Below are 16,595 nucleotides of genomic sequence, written 5' to 3' on the forward strand. Positions count from 1 at the left end.
CAGCTGGGAAGGAGTGGGATTGCCCTGGGATTTGAGAAGGGCATTGAAGAAGAGGTTCAGTGTTTGCTTCATGCTGCTCCCTAGACTTAGATGAAAATAATTTAAAAATTTAAATTGAAATAACTTCATTTTCAGGAGCCCAGCACATACCTGGAACTGCCTGTTAGCTCTACCTGCCTGTTACACACTTCTCTGGTCACTGCATTTTCTCTTCCCCCCTTCCTACCTGGCAGCCCAGAGGAACTTTATAATATGCTTATATTAGGTCCAGAAGAACGCGTCCTGAGGCACAGGGGATAACCTAATTACATAATGCTAATTCCATACGCCAGTGATTATGCAGCCAGACCCTCTGCAAACAGGGCTTAGCACTCTAAATATAGTCCCTGACTTCAGACAAGAGAGGCAACAGGGAGTCAGGGCGAGGAGACCACTCATATAAATAATGCATGTAGATATCGAAGGGTTTTTAAAAGACAGAGACAATAGAAATAAAGTACAGAAAAGAGGCTAACCCATGGAGATGGTCATTGCCAACGCCTGATCTTCCTCCCAGTACTGTTTTAAAGATCGCCTGAGAAGTGTATATTATAAATACGATGTGTGAACCCAAGGAATGCTTTTCAACTTATATTTGGTACACACCATGCATGCAAACATAATTTACAGAATATATATTTTTTCATTAACTGGGTAGATATGCACTTTGTGTGTCTATAATAATAGGATGTATTTTAATGCAGTTTTATGTGGATATATTACTATCTGGATGTATTTTCTGGGCACTGATTTTCTATGCTCTATGTAGTGAAATAGATGCAGGACTGTAATTCCTTTGTAGAATATGTGGAAGCGTGCTGTTTGTAAGTGAATTTTACATGTGGTGGATATACATGCTTTATGTAATCTTTTTCTGGGAGATTGCTTTTCCATACAATAGCTGGAAGTGCCTCTGTATGTATATTTTCTAGAGAAATGTATTTTCCATTCCCAGAATGTATATGTAATATAGATTGTAATCTATGCATTTTAGAAGGTTTCGATGTATTCATATTTGCGTGCATTTTATGGAACATCTTTTCCCCGCCGGTGGTGAGTCCCATCCACACAGACATGTCTTTGAAAGACGCTCTCTACTCTGGGTCAGGGAAACTGGTCAAGTGGAGGCTGGTCTCCACGTACCCAGGAAGTGGCTCCGACTCAGGGAGGAGAAAACACTCACAAACAACCGGCTGGTCACCCTGGGCGAGACCAAGCCCAGTTCCTTGGCTCCCTGGCCAGCTCCTTGGGGCAGGAGCCTGGGGGCAGCGCCGCTGGGGGTGAGAGGCGCGGCGGGAGGGCGGCCGCGTGCCCGGCGGAGAGAAGGTGCTTAGGAAAAAGGCCTGGCTCCCGGAGCCCCGCAGCGCCTCGGACCGGGGCTATTCTTCGAGGGCTCCCACAAACTCGCGGGGCGCCCTCCAGGCCCGGGGTGCTCAGGGACCAGCGGATGAGCCGGACCCGGCTCCGCAGCCTCCGCGGCTCCGGCCAGCAGGGGTCAGCCCACCCCTCCCGGGCCCCGCGGGCCTCGGGCGGCGAGCGGAGCGGCCGGGCTGCGCGGCGGGGAGCTCCGCGGGTCCCGGGGCTGGGGAGCGCTCCCGCTCTCCTCGCCTCGGGCCGCAGGAGCGGTCAGGAGCCTGGGCCGGGCCGGGCGGGAAATTGGACCGGAGCCCCAGCCACCCGGCCGGCCACTGTTGGGAGAGGGCGGTCCAGGCGCCCGCGTCATCCCCGGCGGCCGGGAGGCCTTTGTCTCAGGGGCCGCTTCCCCGCGCGGGGAGCGCGGCGCCGCCCGCAGTTTGCGGGGCGTCCAGGGGGCGCGGGCACCGGCCGCACACTTCGGGGCGGAAAACCGACAACTCGGTCTCCACAGAGACAGATACGGAAGGGCAGCCGCTCCGACCTCCAGGCTCGGGATCCACGCGGCTCCGGGATCCGGGGCCTGCAGCCACCTCGAGTCGAATTACACCGGCATCTCCGGCGCCTCCATGTGCCCGCCTCGCAGAGAGGCTCGGGAGCTCCCTAGTGTGTTTCCCGCGCGGCCCGGGGCCCGAGAACCACTCCTGCTTTCCCGGTAATGGCGGGGAGGATGGGCAGGGGCTCCGGGCTGTCCGGAACCTGAATCCCCGGGGTTTGCTTTGTTCGCAGAGCGAGGCTGGCTGTCCCCTCTCTGCGCTGGATCGGAGCCATCCACCGCGCCGGCTGCATTAGTCTCCACAGAACCCGGCTGCCGGACCACCTCTCGTCCGCTGCACAGTGGCTTTTAATGCCCTGGCTGCCTTTGTGCAGATCAGAGTGGAGTAGAACTGAGTGGATGATCAGGGCCAAACACACAAGTTATTTGGATGGTATATAAGCTTGCAAACACACAGCAGCAGGATTAGTTTCTATCTGGATTATCCAGATAACTCTCCCCATTTCTTGCTCCGGAAGACCCAGTGGAGGCACAGGATGCTTTGTCTGAAAGCCGGTGGAGCCAATTGTAGTTTGAGGCCTTGAACCAGACAAATAGTTGCAAAGTAGATGCGATCTTTGCCCAGATCAAGAGCTCCAGCGGTGTACCCTAAATATTTGAGTTATGTCTCAACCATGACCTTCTCTTTGGCCAGGAGACCCAAGGACTTGTTTTTCAGCCGTTGGGAGGAGATTATGGTGTCTTTCCTTCACTGACACTCCCCCAGTTATTGCGTGGGGGTGGGTGCTGCGTAGACACCACCCAACAGGACCTATTCTCTCTCAGATCTTCAGTATCTCAGAATAAGTCGAGGGAATAAATTAAGGGCCAGTTATTCCTGGCCTCCCTAACTTCCTTTCTTCCTTTTTAGCCAGAAATGTTTTCACTGTTAACTTCCTGTATGGATGTGTCCCTGGATTCATGGGGATTCAGATCCTCCTCCCCCCTTTATGCAGATCCAGGCACAGCCACCCAGACCCTCCCCCAGCTCATGGCTGCCAGACGCTATCTTGTTCCCAGCCTTGCCCCCACTCTGTAGGGCCTTTGTGTGAGTACCCTCAACGCTTGGGATCATCTTCTTCCTGCCTGAGCCCCTCAGCTATCTATACAAGACAGCTGGGATTAGGGGCAAAGGGAAATGAGGTTTGGTTTAAATTTACCAGTTTTACTAGTTGCAGGAGAAAGGAAAGGAAGAGCGACAAAGTTTTCAGGGCGGAAGGCGTGGTTTGCAGGCTGGGTTGGGGTGGGGACCCCTGCTATTCCGGAGAGGGCCCAGCAGGGTAGAGGGGAATTTGGAGGAGACTCCATGATTGGAGCCAGACTGTGAAAATAAGAAACTCAGGGACCAGAGGCACAGGGAGGCCGTTCCACCTACAAGGAAGGGGTGAGGTGGAGCTGCAAAGGGCTCATGCACTCAGCTGGAACCCAGACTCTGACCATGGCCCAGAGAAGGTCACTGGCTGAGAGAAAAGGAGCCAATTTCTCCAGCTTCAAGTGGTCTTTAGTCCCCTGCCCGATCTTGCAGTGCACAGATATGTTCCCAGAGCAAAGCCATGGAGTCAGGGCCTTGGGGTTGAAGTGTGGACCCACCAAACCCTGCCCGTATCCCACTCCCATCATCCCAGCTCCAGCCTGCTTGCACCCCTGCCCTGGTTTTGCTTCATGGAGATCCTGTAGCTCAGACTTTCTTTTCCCAGCCCTGCAGGTAGGTAGTCTCAGCCTCCTCCAAGCTGCTCACATTATTTTCACAGCCCAGGACTTCTCAGATATTCCTCTCCTCCTCCCCAATCTATGCCCCCCCCCCCCCAATTTTCTCTCCGCTAGTAATTGCTTAGGGCTGGAGATGGAAGCTCATCAACAGATCTTGATTGCTCATATATTTTTGTTGCCCCTGAAACTGCTCTTCCTTTATTATTATAATTATTCTTTTTATTATTCACCTGAGCTGGAGAAAATAAAGTGGAAGACAGCTCGGAGGCTGAGGATCCCATTCTCCCTAGGCAGAGGAGACATTGTGTGGGAAACCAGTTTAATTTTTTTTTCTCAAAAAAAGAAATCACATCATCATACAGTCATGTTTTAATTAGTATTATTAATATTAATATGATGAAGAAACTCTGTACAAGGACTATATAAAGGGGAAAACGTGCTAAAGACAGCTGTTTGAATAGGAGGGCGCACTACAGAGAGCTGGGGAGGGAGAGAAGAGAGGTTGTCTACCCACAGGGACTGCACAAGGTACTAGCAACAGACACAGAGAACAGGACACAGATTGACAGAGTTCACAGAAGTCAATTTTAAAGCGACAGGAAGAGAATATTGCATATCTTTCTCCTTCCACCCTTTGGGAGTCTTCTGGTCTCTCTTCTGTATTGGGCAGGGGGAGTCAGGCTGGGGTGATGCAGATGGAGTCCAGCACCCCAGGGCCCTTGAGGTCACAGGAGGGGCTGCACGAAGAGGTACATGGGTGACCAGGCAAAGGGGAGAGTGTCTCAGACCCAGCAGCAGCAGACAGCTGCAAACTCGCACATAAGGGGAACAAGTTCATGTGGCTGGGGAAGTGTCAGGTGCCCAGCGGAGGATGGGAGCATGTGACTATATGGCCACTCTACAGTGTTTTATCTGGGGATATGAGGCTGCCTGCTTGCAAGTACAGTCAGGAGAGTGGGTTGCGCCCACCGGTGTGCTGGGCTCAGCTGTCCCTATGAGTTTGCCTCCGCACGGTCCTGTATAGAGCTGTGTGCTGGTGGGAGAATGGGGGGGGGGGCTCTGTGGATTGCCTTTCAAGGGTGTATTAGGAGAGACGCTCCCCAGGCAGGAAGAACTCCCAGCTAGCAGGCCAGTTCCACTCTCCCCAAGCTGAGTTGAACTTCCCGGTCAGTCCCTTGCTCCTGGCAAGGGTAGGGCAGCAGATGGGAGGATGGGGGACTCTTACCCAGAGGGAAATGGAATATGGGAAGGCAGGCAAGTTCCTTCACTGCTTCTGTCTCCTAAGCCAGGCTAGCATCTCTGGGGCTGGGACTGGGGCCAGGGCTGGGGGTGGGCTGGGCCTGATAGGGGCTGTGAATAGAAGGCCCTCCGCTGGAGAAGCCACTCTCTGACCTCCAACAGGTTCTGGAGATGTGCTCCTCCCTCTGGCCTGGTCCCTGTATGCCAGACCATGGATCCTGAGACAAAGGGCCAAGTTGGGGAGAGGGTGGAGTGGGAGACAGAAACTAGTTGGGTGGGGGGCTGCAGTGCCTCCTCCTTCATTGTCACCAGCCTGGGAAACCTGGGCTGAGCTGGGCCACTACAGCCAGTAGCCCCTCTAGGGGCGGATTCTCCTCCTGCCTCATAAATTATGCCAGTCCATCCTCTAGCCGGCCGTGACCATGAACGCCAGCAGGAAAGGGGGAATTAGCGGGGGCAGCCAGAAACTCTTCCACCCGCCAATCAAAGCCGTGCTCCAAGCCCCTTTCACAGCCTCCTGGGTTCCCCCGGAGGGCCAGGTGGGGGCCCCTAGAGTGACTCTGGAATCTGAGGCTGCGTCTGCTCAGCCCTCAATTCCTGGCTTGTGGTTCTGGTCTGCAGCCACCGAGGGGGCAGGAAGAGAGGATGGCAGCACACCCTTGAGCGAACGGGCTGGCAGGCTTGGGAGAGGGCTGGGGACCGGGAGACGCTCGGACAGCCTGCCCTAGAGAGGACATAAGGTTGTGATCTCCTGTCTGCAGCCAGATCTGCCAACCGTTCATGCTTCTGCCTGCGCTGCCGTCCAGGCCTGGAGGACCCAGACACCCTGGACATGGGTATTGCTGACCATTCGGTCCTTCCAAACCGCACTTCCTCCTGGATCCCCCCACTTCCTCCTGCCCTCCCAGAGTCGCCCTGTCCCCCTCTACTCTCTCTAATGACCTCTACTCTTGCTCCCTCCTGTCAGCGGCTCCTAATCCCAACAGCGAGTTCTGGGAGACTGTTCCACTGTCCCTACCCTCGCCTACTCCTGCAGGCAGACAAGATCACTGAGGGAAAGTGGTGGGAGCAGGGTCCTCAGCCTCAGGCTGCCTCAAACCAACCCTTCCCCGATGCCTCCGCTTGCCCTGTCTGTCCCTGGCCTGAGCTGTGGGCTTTCTGTCTCCCTGGCCGGGCTCTTCCCTTCTCTCTGGGGCCTGGCAGGACCTGCTGGGGGTGTGTGAGAGGGGAACACGAAGAAAACAGACAAGGGGACGTCCAGAGAGGGCCTGCCAGAGACTTCTGGCCTTCTAAGCCGGGAGCCTGTGTCCCAGGCAGCGCCCCCTCTTGCTCTCCGCCAGAGACGGGCTCAGTCTGGGGCTGGCTCCCTTGTCTTGGCCCCCCTAAAAGAAAGAGAGAGCTTGCTCCCTCAACAGAAGTCTCTTCTTTTTCATCCTCCGGTTCTGAAACCAGATCTTGACCTGCTGGTCACTAAGATTCAAGCGGTCCGAGAGTTCCCTCCGGCGCTGCCGCGTGATGAACTCGTTCACGAGAAACTCGCCCTCCAGCTCCGCCAGCTGCAGCTTCGAGTAGGGCTTGCGCTTCTTCCGCGAGCGGCTGTGGATCGGGTACCAGGGCGTGCCTGGGTGGAGACGAACCGGGAACGGGGGTTGGCCAGGAGACCGAGAGGGGACAGGCTCAGAGCCCTTGCTCCTTCCCTAGTCCTCGTCACCTTGGCCTCATGCCCACCCCAAGCCCTTCCTCTCCTGGCGCCTCTCTTCTCTGCAGAGCCCACCCCTACCAACTCCCACCCCTCGCCATTCTCCTTCTCTTTCACTTCTTTTCCTCTTTCACTTCTTTTCCTTGCTCTGCCAACTCTATCTGCCACTGCAGTATCCCTGACCCTTCTATGTTCCTCTTCCCTCCTTCTTCCCAAACCTCTTCTCCGGGATATGCTGGTCCCTTCCTCTCACATCTTCCAGGATGGGGTCCCTGATCAGTTAGAACAGACACGAGCGAGTGGCGAGAGTTAAACTATCCACTGGCGAAAACATGCAGGTAACGGAGGCTGTGGGAGGCTCAGGAGGAGCAGGGACCCAGCTCTGGGCCTCACCTTCCCACCCCTCAAGCCTGGGGAAGCCTCGGTCAAGAATTTCCCTCCTCGCGAGCTCCCTGCCCCCTCCAGCCGCGGGCTAAAGTAGAAGGGAATCTCTTCAGCTCTTTTATGGGGATATTTACATGTTTATAGGTCTCCCCAACCCCCACTTCTTTTTAAAAAGAAGCGCTTCCTCACCACACATTCTGTCACCCCAGGCGGCCCTGGCTCGGCCCGACCCCGCCCGCCCCGTCAGACGTCCCGCCCCAGTGCGTCTCCGGAGCGGGCCGGGGTGCTTACCGCTGGCCGCGAGCCCGCCGCCGGGGTTTAGGGGTGACACCAAGCCGCCGGGGTCGCCCGCGCCGGCGCCCTTGTTGCCCTCGTTGAGCAGGGACGAGCTGGAGTCGGATTCCAGGGACTGGCACGAGGGCGGGTCGTGCGGGGGTCCGGCACCGCCGTCGCCGCCGCCGCCGCCGCCGCCGGCCGCGTAGTCGTACTTGAACCCGAGCGCGGGCGGCCCCGCCGGCTCCAGCGGCAGGAGCGCGGCCCCGGGTCCCACGCCCGGGCCCGGGTCGCGCCCGCGCTCCTCCCGCTTCAGGCCGCCGCCCTCGGCGCACGGCTCGCGGTAGTAGCCCTTGCTGTCCTCAACGCGCGCCAGCTCGCACGTGCGGCCGAAGGGCGGGTTGAGCGACACGGGGCTGCCGAGGTAGGGCTGCGGGTAGCCATTGCACGGCTCCGCCGACGGCCAGGGCAGCGAGCACACGTTGTCGCGGCGCGGGTAGGACAGCGAAGGCAGCCCGGGCAGCTGCGCGCCGGACGCGCGGAAATTGGGGAAGTAGAAGGTGTCTCCCGTGTGGATGTTCACCAGCGGCCCCACAAACCCGGGATTCAGGAGATTATGCTCTCCCATTTCCGCGGGGCCCGACCGGCGGCTTCTACTTTATTGCTATCTGACATTAAACATAGTTAAACCTGCACCGGCCACCCATTGGCCGTCCAGCTCACGTGGGCACCGCCGCCAGAGGGATGGGTGGGGACAGCGGATCCCCCCCACCCCACCCCGCACCAATTCCAACGTCCCCCTTCCCCAATTGGGGGGGGGGGGAATAGCGAAACGCGGGGACAGATTTATTCGCTGGCTTCTAGTTTTTTAAAGAAATCCTATAAAACCTAACGCAGAGAGTGAGGCAATCGCCGGACACGGGGCGAGGGGGAAACAGCCACGCCAAAAAATGCCCGCACATCCACACCACTGCACCCCCCCCCCCACAGATGTATTCTCTTCTCACCAACAGCTGGCCCGGCACAGCCCGGTCCTCTTTAATTAGCTCCTTTATTAACTAAAACCGTTGGAATTTACAATATCTCCCCAATAAATTACTATTAGATATTGTGTCATATAAAGTTTACTGGCTGTTTAAGGAGACGGATGAGCCCTTTGGCTCGGGGTTTATTTACAGTAGCGGCGAGTGGGGGCAAAGGCAGGTTTTCCTGCCGCTGTCGCTCTCAGCCCTTGGCTGCTGAGCTTTTCTTCTTCAGCTCGTTCTCCTCGGGAATTTGGGGTTCTTTCCTCCAGGAAGGACTCAGGGAGAATTATTAATGTAGGGTCTCCCCCCAAGCTGGGAGCCATCCTACCCTCACACTTCCGCTCAGCCTGTAGAGAAAGATGCGGAAGAGGCAGGAAAAGAAGGCACCGGGCTCGGTGTGAACCTGCCTACCTGCTCTTGGGAACCTGGGGGCTTGGGCTGCTCTTTTCTGTGATTCTGCGGGTCACAGGGGCTTCTGGGGGAATCTCCCAGATTCTGTGCAGCAAGAATCTCTGGGCCCCTAGCAGAGCTTGGTTGGCCTGGGAAGCTCCTGACTCCCACTGTGAGAAGACATTGGCACCCCAAAACTGGCCCACCCTCCCCTCGGGACCCTCAGATAGCGGTGCTGAGGCCACTGGGTGTGCTGGGAGCGAGGGAAAGGACTCCAGAAAGCCATCCTGTTGGGTTATGTTTATAGTGCGAGCCTCAGCAGCTCCTTCCGGAAAAGGCTGAGTACCCAACGCTGGCCATTGGTGAGACTCATCAACGTAGGGAAATCACAAACCTTTTCAACTAAGTCCGCAGCACACAGCCCAGTGGATTAAAAAGGAGAATAAAAAACCCAACACACACACACACACACACACACACACACACACACAATACAAAAACCTTCAGAAGTGGGTGTATTCTATCAGAGCCTAGTAGACAAATAGTCGAATTTCTATGTGATTATTACAGGCTCCTATCCAATGCCCAGCTCTAGTAATATGAGGTGAGATAAATAGTTCAGGAAACATCTAAATATGAGAAAACACCAGAAGATTTAGAGAAAATTAGAGACTAAGAGACACGGAGAGAATATGGGAGAGGGAAAGAAAAAAAACAAACCCATGGAGGTGAAAGTTAAATGTCTGAGCAAAAGCCGAAGCAGACCGACCGAAGCAAAAAAATACCATCTCCCTCTTTTTCTCTCTCTCTTCTCTGCACGACGCAGCGAGAGAAACGCAGATTCTTAGAATTCCACAGCTCCGGGCGATTTCATATCCCAAACCATAGCTGCTCACTCCCACAGAAATGCGTCCGTGCAGGCGTCGCCCAGCCGGCTCGCCGGCCCGCAGTTAGAAGCTCCGAGTCTGCACCTTCTCCGCCCTAACCCGCCAGGCTGCCTCGCCAGCCACCCCTCCCCCACACCACCCCACCCCCACCCAGGAGCCTTTGGGGGCCCAACTTGCCTAACCGAGACCAAGCAGTGGGATGCCAGCCTGGCTCAGTCACCTCCAGTCAGAACCGCAGGAACCGGGTGCCAAACAGTGGGCAAGGGACCCGCCTGGACTGGGCTTGCTGAGCCCAAGACTGATTAAAGGGCCGCGGCCGCAGAGAGGAGCATCCCTCAGCTGCACATCCCACGCACGTCACAGCACCCCCAACGTATTATTTATGCCTCCTTCTCAGGATACATTAATGAGCGCCACTGAAATTGTAATTTTTTAAAAATAACTTATCTGGGGGTTATTTTGGTCACAAAACGAAACAAGGTGTGACTTTAATATTGTCGCGGTTTTCAATCAGAACCTTGCGGCGGCGGCGAGGTCTGCAGGCCTGGGCTCACAGCCGCTATTGTTGGTGGGAGAAATGGCGAGCTGAGCTTTGCGGAATAATCTCCAGTTCCTGTGAGGCTACTCCCCCTTCTCTTTTCCCTCCCAGAGGAGCGCAGTCTCCTGGAAGGCGGACCCCAGGAGGAAGATCTCAGCCTTCCCCTAGTCCTCCTGAGCTTGGAAATATCGGGCCTAGGAGCCTAGACCTCTGCTCGCTGCCCTCGGGCCGGCCGCCCAGCACACAGAGCTGCGGCCACAGGGCGGCAGATGCCACGCCAGGGAAATGAGGATGGAGAGGAGGCTTCCTTCACTCGCAGTTTCTATCAGACTGATTTGACCCCATCAAAAAGCCATTTTCCCAGGTTTTGGACTCTGTGGGCACTGGCACATGCTTAAACCCCCTTTCTTCCGAGAGCTTCGGACCCCTAGTCCTCTCAGGGAGAGCTACCAAGAATCATCATAAAAATTCGCACCTCCATTGTCCTGTTCTGGGGACTCAGGGTGAACCTAGGGGTTTGCAGGGTCGCAGCGAGGACCCAGGCAACAGAAAGCGCTCAGCCTCCCTTTGCATCGAGCGCGGTTCAGTTCGCCTGTGAGACCCCGCCGCACGCAGCTCAGCGCCCCTTCCCTGACCACCCTCAGACAGACAGCCCCCGGAGCGCCACTCTCAGCCTGGGTCCCCGGGGCCGGCGGGAGGCTCGGGTGCGAGGCTTCACATCAAACCTAAATCCGGGTAAAGCTGCTAGCCCCGAGCCCACTGGGGCTGGGTACGGATGCTGGGAAGGACTTCCAGCCTAAAGCGCTGGGCAGCCGCGTCTAGACCGCGGGTTAAACCCGCTCGCACTTCGCAGCCGCCAGCAAAACTACCATTGGCCGGGGACCCAAGCTCCGGAACCGCGGGGCGATCTGAACGTCCACTCTCCGGCACATTCATCAAACCACAGGGTGAGAGGAGACGACCTGCTTGCCAGCGTCTGAGCCGCGGGTTCCGGCTGCAGCTGGTCTTGGCTCAACCGTGCCCCTCTCATTAACTCAGGGGTTAATTAAAACCGAAGGCCGGGATGTGGTCCAAGGCTTTCCGTCAAGACCCGCGGCAGCCCTCGTGCTTCCGCGCATCCACCGGCTCCTCTCTCGCGCCTCCTCTGTCTGAGCCTCCTCGGTCTGAGCCTCCATCCCTCCCGCGTCTCCTAGGCCTTCTCGCGGGGCCTCGAGTCGCTGCCGCCGCTGAGCCAGGAGAAAGGGGTTAATGACAAAATCTACGCTGTTCTGGTGGCAGGTCAGAGCGGCCGCGTAGGCCACCGCGGAGCAGCTGTGTTTGGGCTTCCGGGGTCGGAGTGATTCAGCGCCGCGGTGCCCTCCTCTCCCCTGTCAGGGGCGAGGCCGCGACGGCCCGGTTCAAGGTCACTGTCTAGTTTGCGGAAAGCGGCTCTGCCGCATATGCAAATGAGGCAGGACTCGGGGCCAGGAAAGAGATAGGAGTAGGGACTGAGCAGGCAGGGAGAGGGGAGATGAAAAGCTGAAAAGCGGCGAATGTGAAAGGCTTGGGCCCCGACCCCTCAATCCTCGCTGTTTCACCCCTTTAGGGCAGTTGGGTTTGCAACAGGATCTTGGTCGGGTTCAGACTAGATGAGGTCAAGGAAGGGGGTTCAGTCTCCTCTGTTTTTGCTTCACTCGCTCCTCCAGAGGTTGGAGCCCTCTTGGTTCCCAGGTCTTCCTCTGGGAGCCCGGGACTTAAAAAATAAATTTGGGAGGCCCCTTCTCTAGGTATTGCCTTCTAAGGACCTACAGCATGGAGGTGGGGGCTTTAGAGAAACCCTGGGTGAGGGAGCCAGTCAGGTTTTTAGGCTCAAGCAGCCTGGGATCAGCAGCGTCCTTCTATCCTCCGATCCTGCGGCTCCTCTGAGCTCCCTCCCACCGCAAGACCCCAGCCCGGTGGCCGCTCAGAAAACGGGGAAGGGGTGGGGAGTCCCGGCGGGGACATCTGGGGAGCCATCTCTCCACCTTTCACCTGAGCATCCCTAAACGAGCCATCTTTCCCCATTCTCTGTCTCTCCAGCGCGCTAATAGTTAAATGGTTGCGTGGCTCTGACATTTTCCACCTCCGCCAGCAGAGGATCTCCTCCGCCTAGTGAATTACTACTGAGTGTCAAGAAAGGTGTGGGACCGAGTTAAAAAGCACACAACAAAACACCTCCACCAAACGCCACACCCACAGCCGCCTGTCAGGGGGCCCGTTCTCCGCAAACCTCGGAGCTCCATGTGGGGTGAGGACTGCCCCCGGAGCCCCCTGCCCCCCAGCCAGCGGCTGGCTGTGACCCGCTCCGTCCAGGCCTCGCTCTGGGAAGCGGCTGAGCTCTGCCTGGGGTCTGTTCTGCCCAGCGACCCAAACGCTTCCCAAAGCGAAGCCCCCCGCGCGGGGTGGGCAGCGCGGGCGGATGGGAGTAGGGGCAGCCGGCCCAGGAGACTGATGGTGGTGGGAGGACGAACCGTTAACCCCGAGGGTGGCTGGGCCGGAAGAGCGGGGTCCACTTACCTTTGGAGATGGAAGAGGTTCGGAAGGGTGCGGGACGGGGGGGGTTCTCAGCCTCAGACACCCTCTCCCCCTTCCCCAAGACCCGCCGCGGGCCCAGCCGAGGTATCGGAGGAGGGCGGGGCGGAGGAGGCGGAGGGAGCGGCCGGCGGTAGGCGCGCGGGAGCTGAGCTGCAGAGCATCTCTGGGGAGGCCGCCTTTTATGGTCGTTATTAGCGCCCCTGTCTAGACTGAAGACGACACCTCCTCTGTGTGTAAACAGAGGCGGCGGGCTCCGGCGGGAAGGGGGATGGCGCGTCGAGGGGGCTCTCGGCCCTCCCCTTCTCCGGCCACCGGAAGATCAAGGCCTTTCCCCCCTCCCCCCTCACATGTGCTCCTTGCGATGTTCAAGGTCGGAAAGACCTAGTCACGGTCAAGGCTAAAAGAGGAAGAGCCTGGTTGGTTGTGAAAGGCTCTGGCGCCCTCCTCCTCCTCCCAGAAGCTCCTCGCTCCTCAGGGCCCCTCAATCCTCCACCGACGCAGGTCTGGATACACATCGGATCCAGCAGTCGGAGTTTTTTGAGGGGTGGGCTCATGCCAGCAGCCTGGGGCCAGCCCCGTCCTTACCGAGGCCATCTGAGCCGGACCCGGGTGGATTCCAGTGTGGGGAGTTCTCTTTTGAACAGAGGGGCTGCCGCAGTGCCCCCAGCTCCAATCCTCTGAGCCATGGAGAATGTCAGAGGGCTGTCCCTGCTCTACTCCCGAACTGCTGACCCAGGTGTCTGTGGATCAGCCTCAGGAGCAGATGGTCTAGAGACAGCGGTGGAGGAATCTCCCGAGAGCTGCTGGCCTCACTCCCTCAGGTGGGTTCTTGGCTGTGGGACTCAGGCTGAAAGGCCCAGTCTGCTGGCCCTAGGTCTGGGGATGCAAATGTGGGTGGGGAAGGATATAACTGAGCCCTCCCTGGCAGCCTGGTTGCGTGGCCTCCAGATGGAGAGTCCTGTTAGGCTCTAGCCCACCCCTACCCAGGATCCCCAGTCCTGAGCTGGTGGGGCATGAAGAGTGGACAATGCCTTTGCAGACTGAGAAAGATGGCAGGAGCTTCCATCCCAGAGGGGAAGGGCTGAATCCAGGAGACGCTTCTGTGCTCACTGCCCTTCTATTTCCTTGCACTCTCATATTTATTGCAGCCTGAATCTCACACCAACACTAGAAGACTGGCCTTAGAAAGAAAGGCTTTTTATAGATTTGAAAAAAGAAGAGAAAACAAGTCTATACCTTGAGATGAGTGCCGGCTGACAACACTCCTACCCACTTAGTTGCACACACAGGCAGTAAAGGCTGAAGAAATTCTCCACTGGCCAAAGGCTCTAAACACACACACACACACACACACACACACACACATCCTTCACAGGAATGTCTCACAGAGTCCCCAGTGAGAATGCTAATTCTTGGAGGACAGAGAGGTAAGGGATCAACATGATCAGGAAAAGAATAATACATTTTCCCAACTTTGCCACCGTAGAACACACAAGTCACACAATACCTGTCTCATATGGGAGTTTTCTTTCTCATGCTCACTTACTTTTATGGGACAGGAATCTTAAAATTGATCCAGGTATGACAATTCTCCAAAATCCAACCAGGCACATTTAATCCAGCGCAGGAGAGGGTCTTAAACACCGGGACTCACAAGTACTCAGAGAGACTTCTGTCTTTGCCCTGGTTACCAGGGTCCCAATGCAACCCCAATGAGCTTCCACAGACTTTCTCTTTCTCTTTTCTTTTTAAAAAGTTTTTATTGATTTCAGAGAAGGAGAGGGAGTGATAGAAACATCAATGATGAGAGAGAATCATTGATACACTGCCCCCTGGACACTCCACACTGGTGTTTGAGCTGGGAACCCAGGCATGTGCCATGGGGGGGCAGGGAGGAAAATCAAACCATGACCTCCTGTGTCATGACCTCCTGGACCATGCTGGCCGGGCTCTCTTCTTTTCCATCACCCTCTTCTGGGGCTTTAGTGCCAGCCCCTCTGTGCATGGAAAGATTCACTCATTTGATTACGTGTGGGTTTGTGTGAAGCGGAGGGCCCCTCAGAGAACTCTAGACTCTCTCTGCCCGAGTGTCCAACTTCCACTGTGTGTACATTGCATGTTGTGGGACTGCTCAATGCATCTTCAAGTTAAAAGAGGTGGGGGACCATATCAAGAGAGCCCCAGGCCTTTTATCTATTCATTTCCTTTTTCTGATCAAGCATACATTTAATCTTCAATTCTTTTTTAAAAATATATTTTATTGATTTTTTTTTTTCCAGAGAGTAAGGGAGAAGAGTAGAGAGCCAGAAACACCGATCAGTTGCCTCCTGCACACCCTCTACCAGGGATGTGCCTGAAACCAAGGTACATGCCCTTGACCGGAATTGAACCTGGGACCCTTGAATCCGGAGGTTGATGCTTTATCCACTGGGCCAAATCGGCCAGGGCCCTCTTCAACTCTTTTCTTCTCAAGGGAGCTGTTTTTTGGGAAAGGTTAGGGTGGTGGATAGGAAAAGAAAGGGGAGATGGAATTAAAAATTCACTTACACCCCCTAAATCTCTACTTCCCAGCATGATTTTTTATAGTTAACCCAGAGTTAAAATGTGGTTGAATGGGACTGGTGCCACATCAGTAGCAAAGCCTCCAGAGATGGTGAATTCTTCAGGCCCTTTGTCTCTCAGACTCCCTGTGTGTGCATGTGTGTGTTTCATCCTCAGAAACATTTATTTATTTCAATAAAATATTAAAAAAAAACTTCAGCCAACAGGTAAAGGGAGACCAGAGAACTCTGATTTCCAATTCAATGCCTCCAGTCCTTCTGTGTCTCAGGAGAGAAAGAATGTTATACATAAAAATTGCCGCAGTAAAGATTTAATCCAAGATAACATTGTTTTAGGCTATGTTGCTTTTTAAAAGTCTCCTAACCTGACAATTTAACAATCTCATTAACTCTGCTAGATAGGGAGATAGGCATGACAGAAGAAGAAAAAAAAATGACTGGCAGAGTCTATAGGGCTCCAGATTGCTTGAAGGTTTCCAGGAATGCTGGAGAATAAAAGTGGGGTTGGTTTAGTGTATTGGGGCACCAGGGATCCTGACAGCCTGACCTCTCCACATAGGCCACTGCGGAAAGACAGAGTGCAGCCTGGGAACACCGAGCAGGGCGGCGTGGCAGTGTGGACGGACCTCTCCCTCGCCTCAGCCCTGAACTGGCTGTAGGGATTTGGGACCCTCTGCGGACAGTAAGGCCTCAGGTTAGCTTCCCACTGCTGCCACAGCAGCATTCGGCTCCAGCACCCAAATGCAGATTTGAGACCCAACTACTAACTGAAATATATAGCAAGTATTTTTCTCACTCACCTGCTCCCAGGCCTTTTCAGTTGCTGATTACATCCTTCTCTCATCCGGATGGAAAGAACTCTTCTCCTGTCTAGTTTCAACCACCCAACGTTTTTTAAAAAAAAAAAAACCAAGTTAAATATGAGTCAGGGGTCTTCCCAGCTGGGGTGATGGCTACACTCTTCCAATGCCCATTCTGGCTGAGTCAGGGCACCAGAAACTTCTCTGAAGAACCACTGGAAAGAAGAGGCTTCAAAAGACGTTGAGCAATGAAATCAAGGCCCAAAAAAAGATTTTATTTTAAAAACAGGTTTGTGGGTTTTTCTTTTTGCATTCAATTCAATACATGGTCATTCAGACATCACAATACTATATACAGATACACAACAGTCTTAAAAAGCCTATTTCTGATGAACATTGCAGAAGAACACTGTTTTGTAATGCGCCAGTGGGAGAAGGTGAGGGGCCCCCTAGCACCAAGTTGGCCTTGAAGAGGGAAATGTTAGGCAGCGGCTACATTAGCTGGCTTTGTGGGGGCCCTTATTTTGGCTTCCTGGAAGAACACTGCTT

The 16,595-nt window shown here is 55.3% G+C and overlaps 1 protein-coding gene across 1 annotated transcript; it reads right to left on the minus strand.

Moving 5' to 3' along the window:
* Positions 1-4,064: 4,064 nt before the first annotated feature.
* Positions 4,065-7,943, minus strand: HOXC12 (homeobox C12). Its single transcript, XM_084879984.1, has 2 exons — positions 7,311-7,943; positions 4,065-6,557 (listed from the first exon to the last, which is right to left on the minus strand). The coding sequence occupies exons 1-2, from the start codon at positions 7,918-7,920 to the stop codon at positions 6,319-6,321; spliced, it is 849 nt and encodes a 282-aa protein (XP_084736110.1). The 5' UTR covers positions 7,921-7,943; the 3' UTR covers positions 4,065-6,318.
* Between the last annotated feature and the right edge of the window lie 8,652 nt (positions 7,944-16,595).

This window comes from Pipistrellus hanaki (genome assembly GCF_964339955.1).
Source record: "Pipistrellus hanaki genome assembly, chromosome: 3".
Classification (NCBI taxonomy): Eukaryota; Metazoa; Chordata; class Mammalia; order Chiroptera; family Vespertilionidae; genus Pipistrellus; species Pipistrellus hanaki.

Coding starts and splice junctions, on each gene's coding strand:
- HOXC12 (XM_084879984.1), bottom strand. CDS start 7,920: ATGGGAGAGCATAATCTCCTGAATCCCGGGTTTGTGGGGCCGCTGGTG. Junction 6,558..7,310: donor CGGCGGGCTCGCGGCCAGCG/GTAAGCACCCCG, acceptor GTCTCCACCCAG/GCACGCCCTGGTACCCGATC.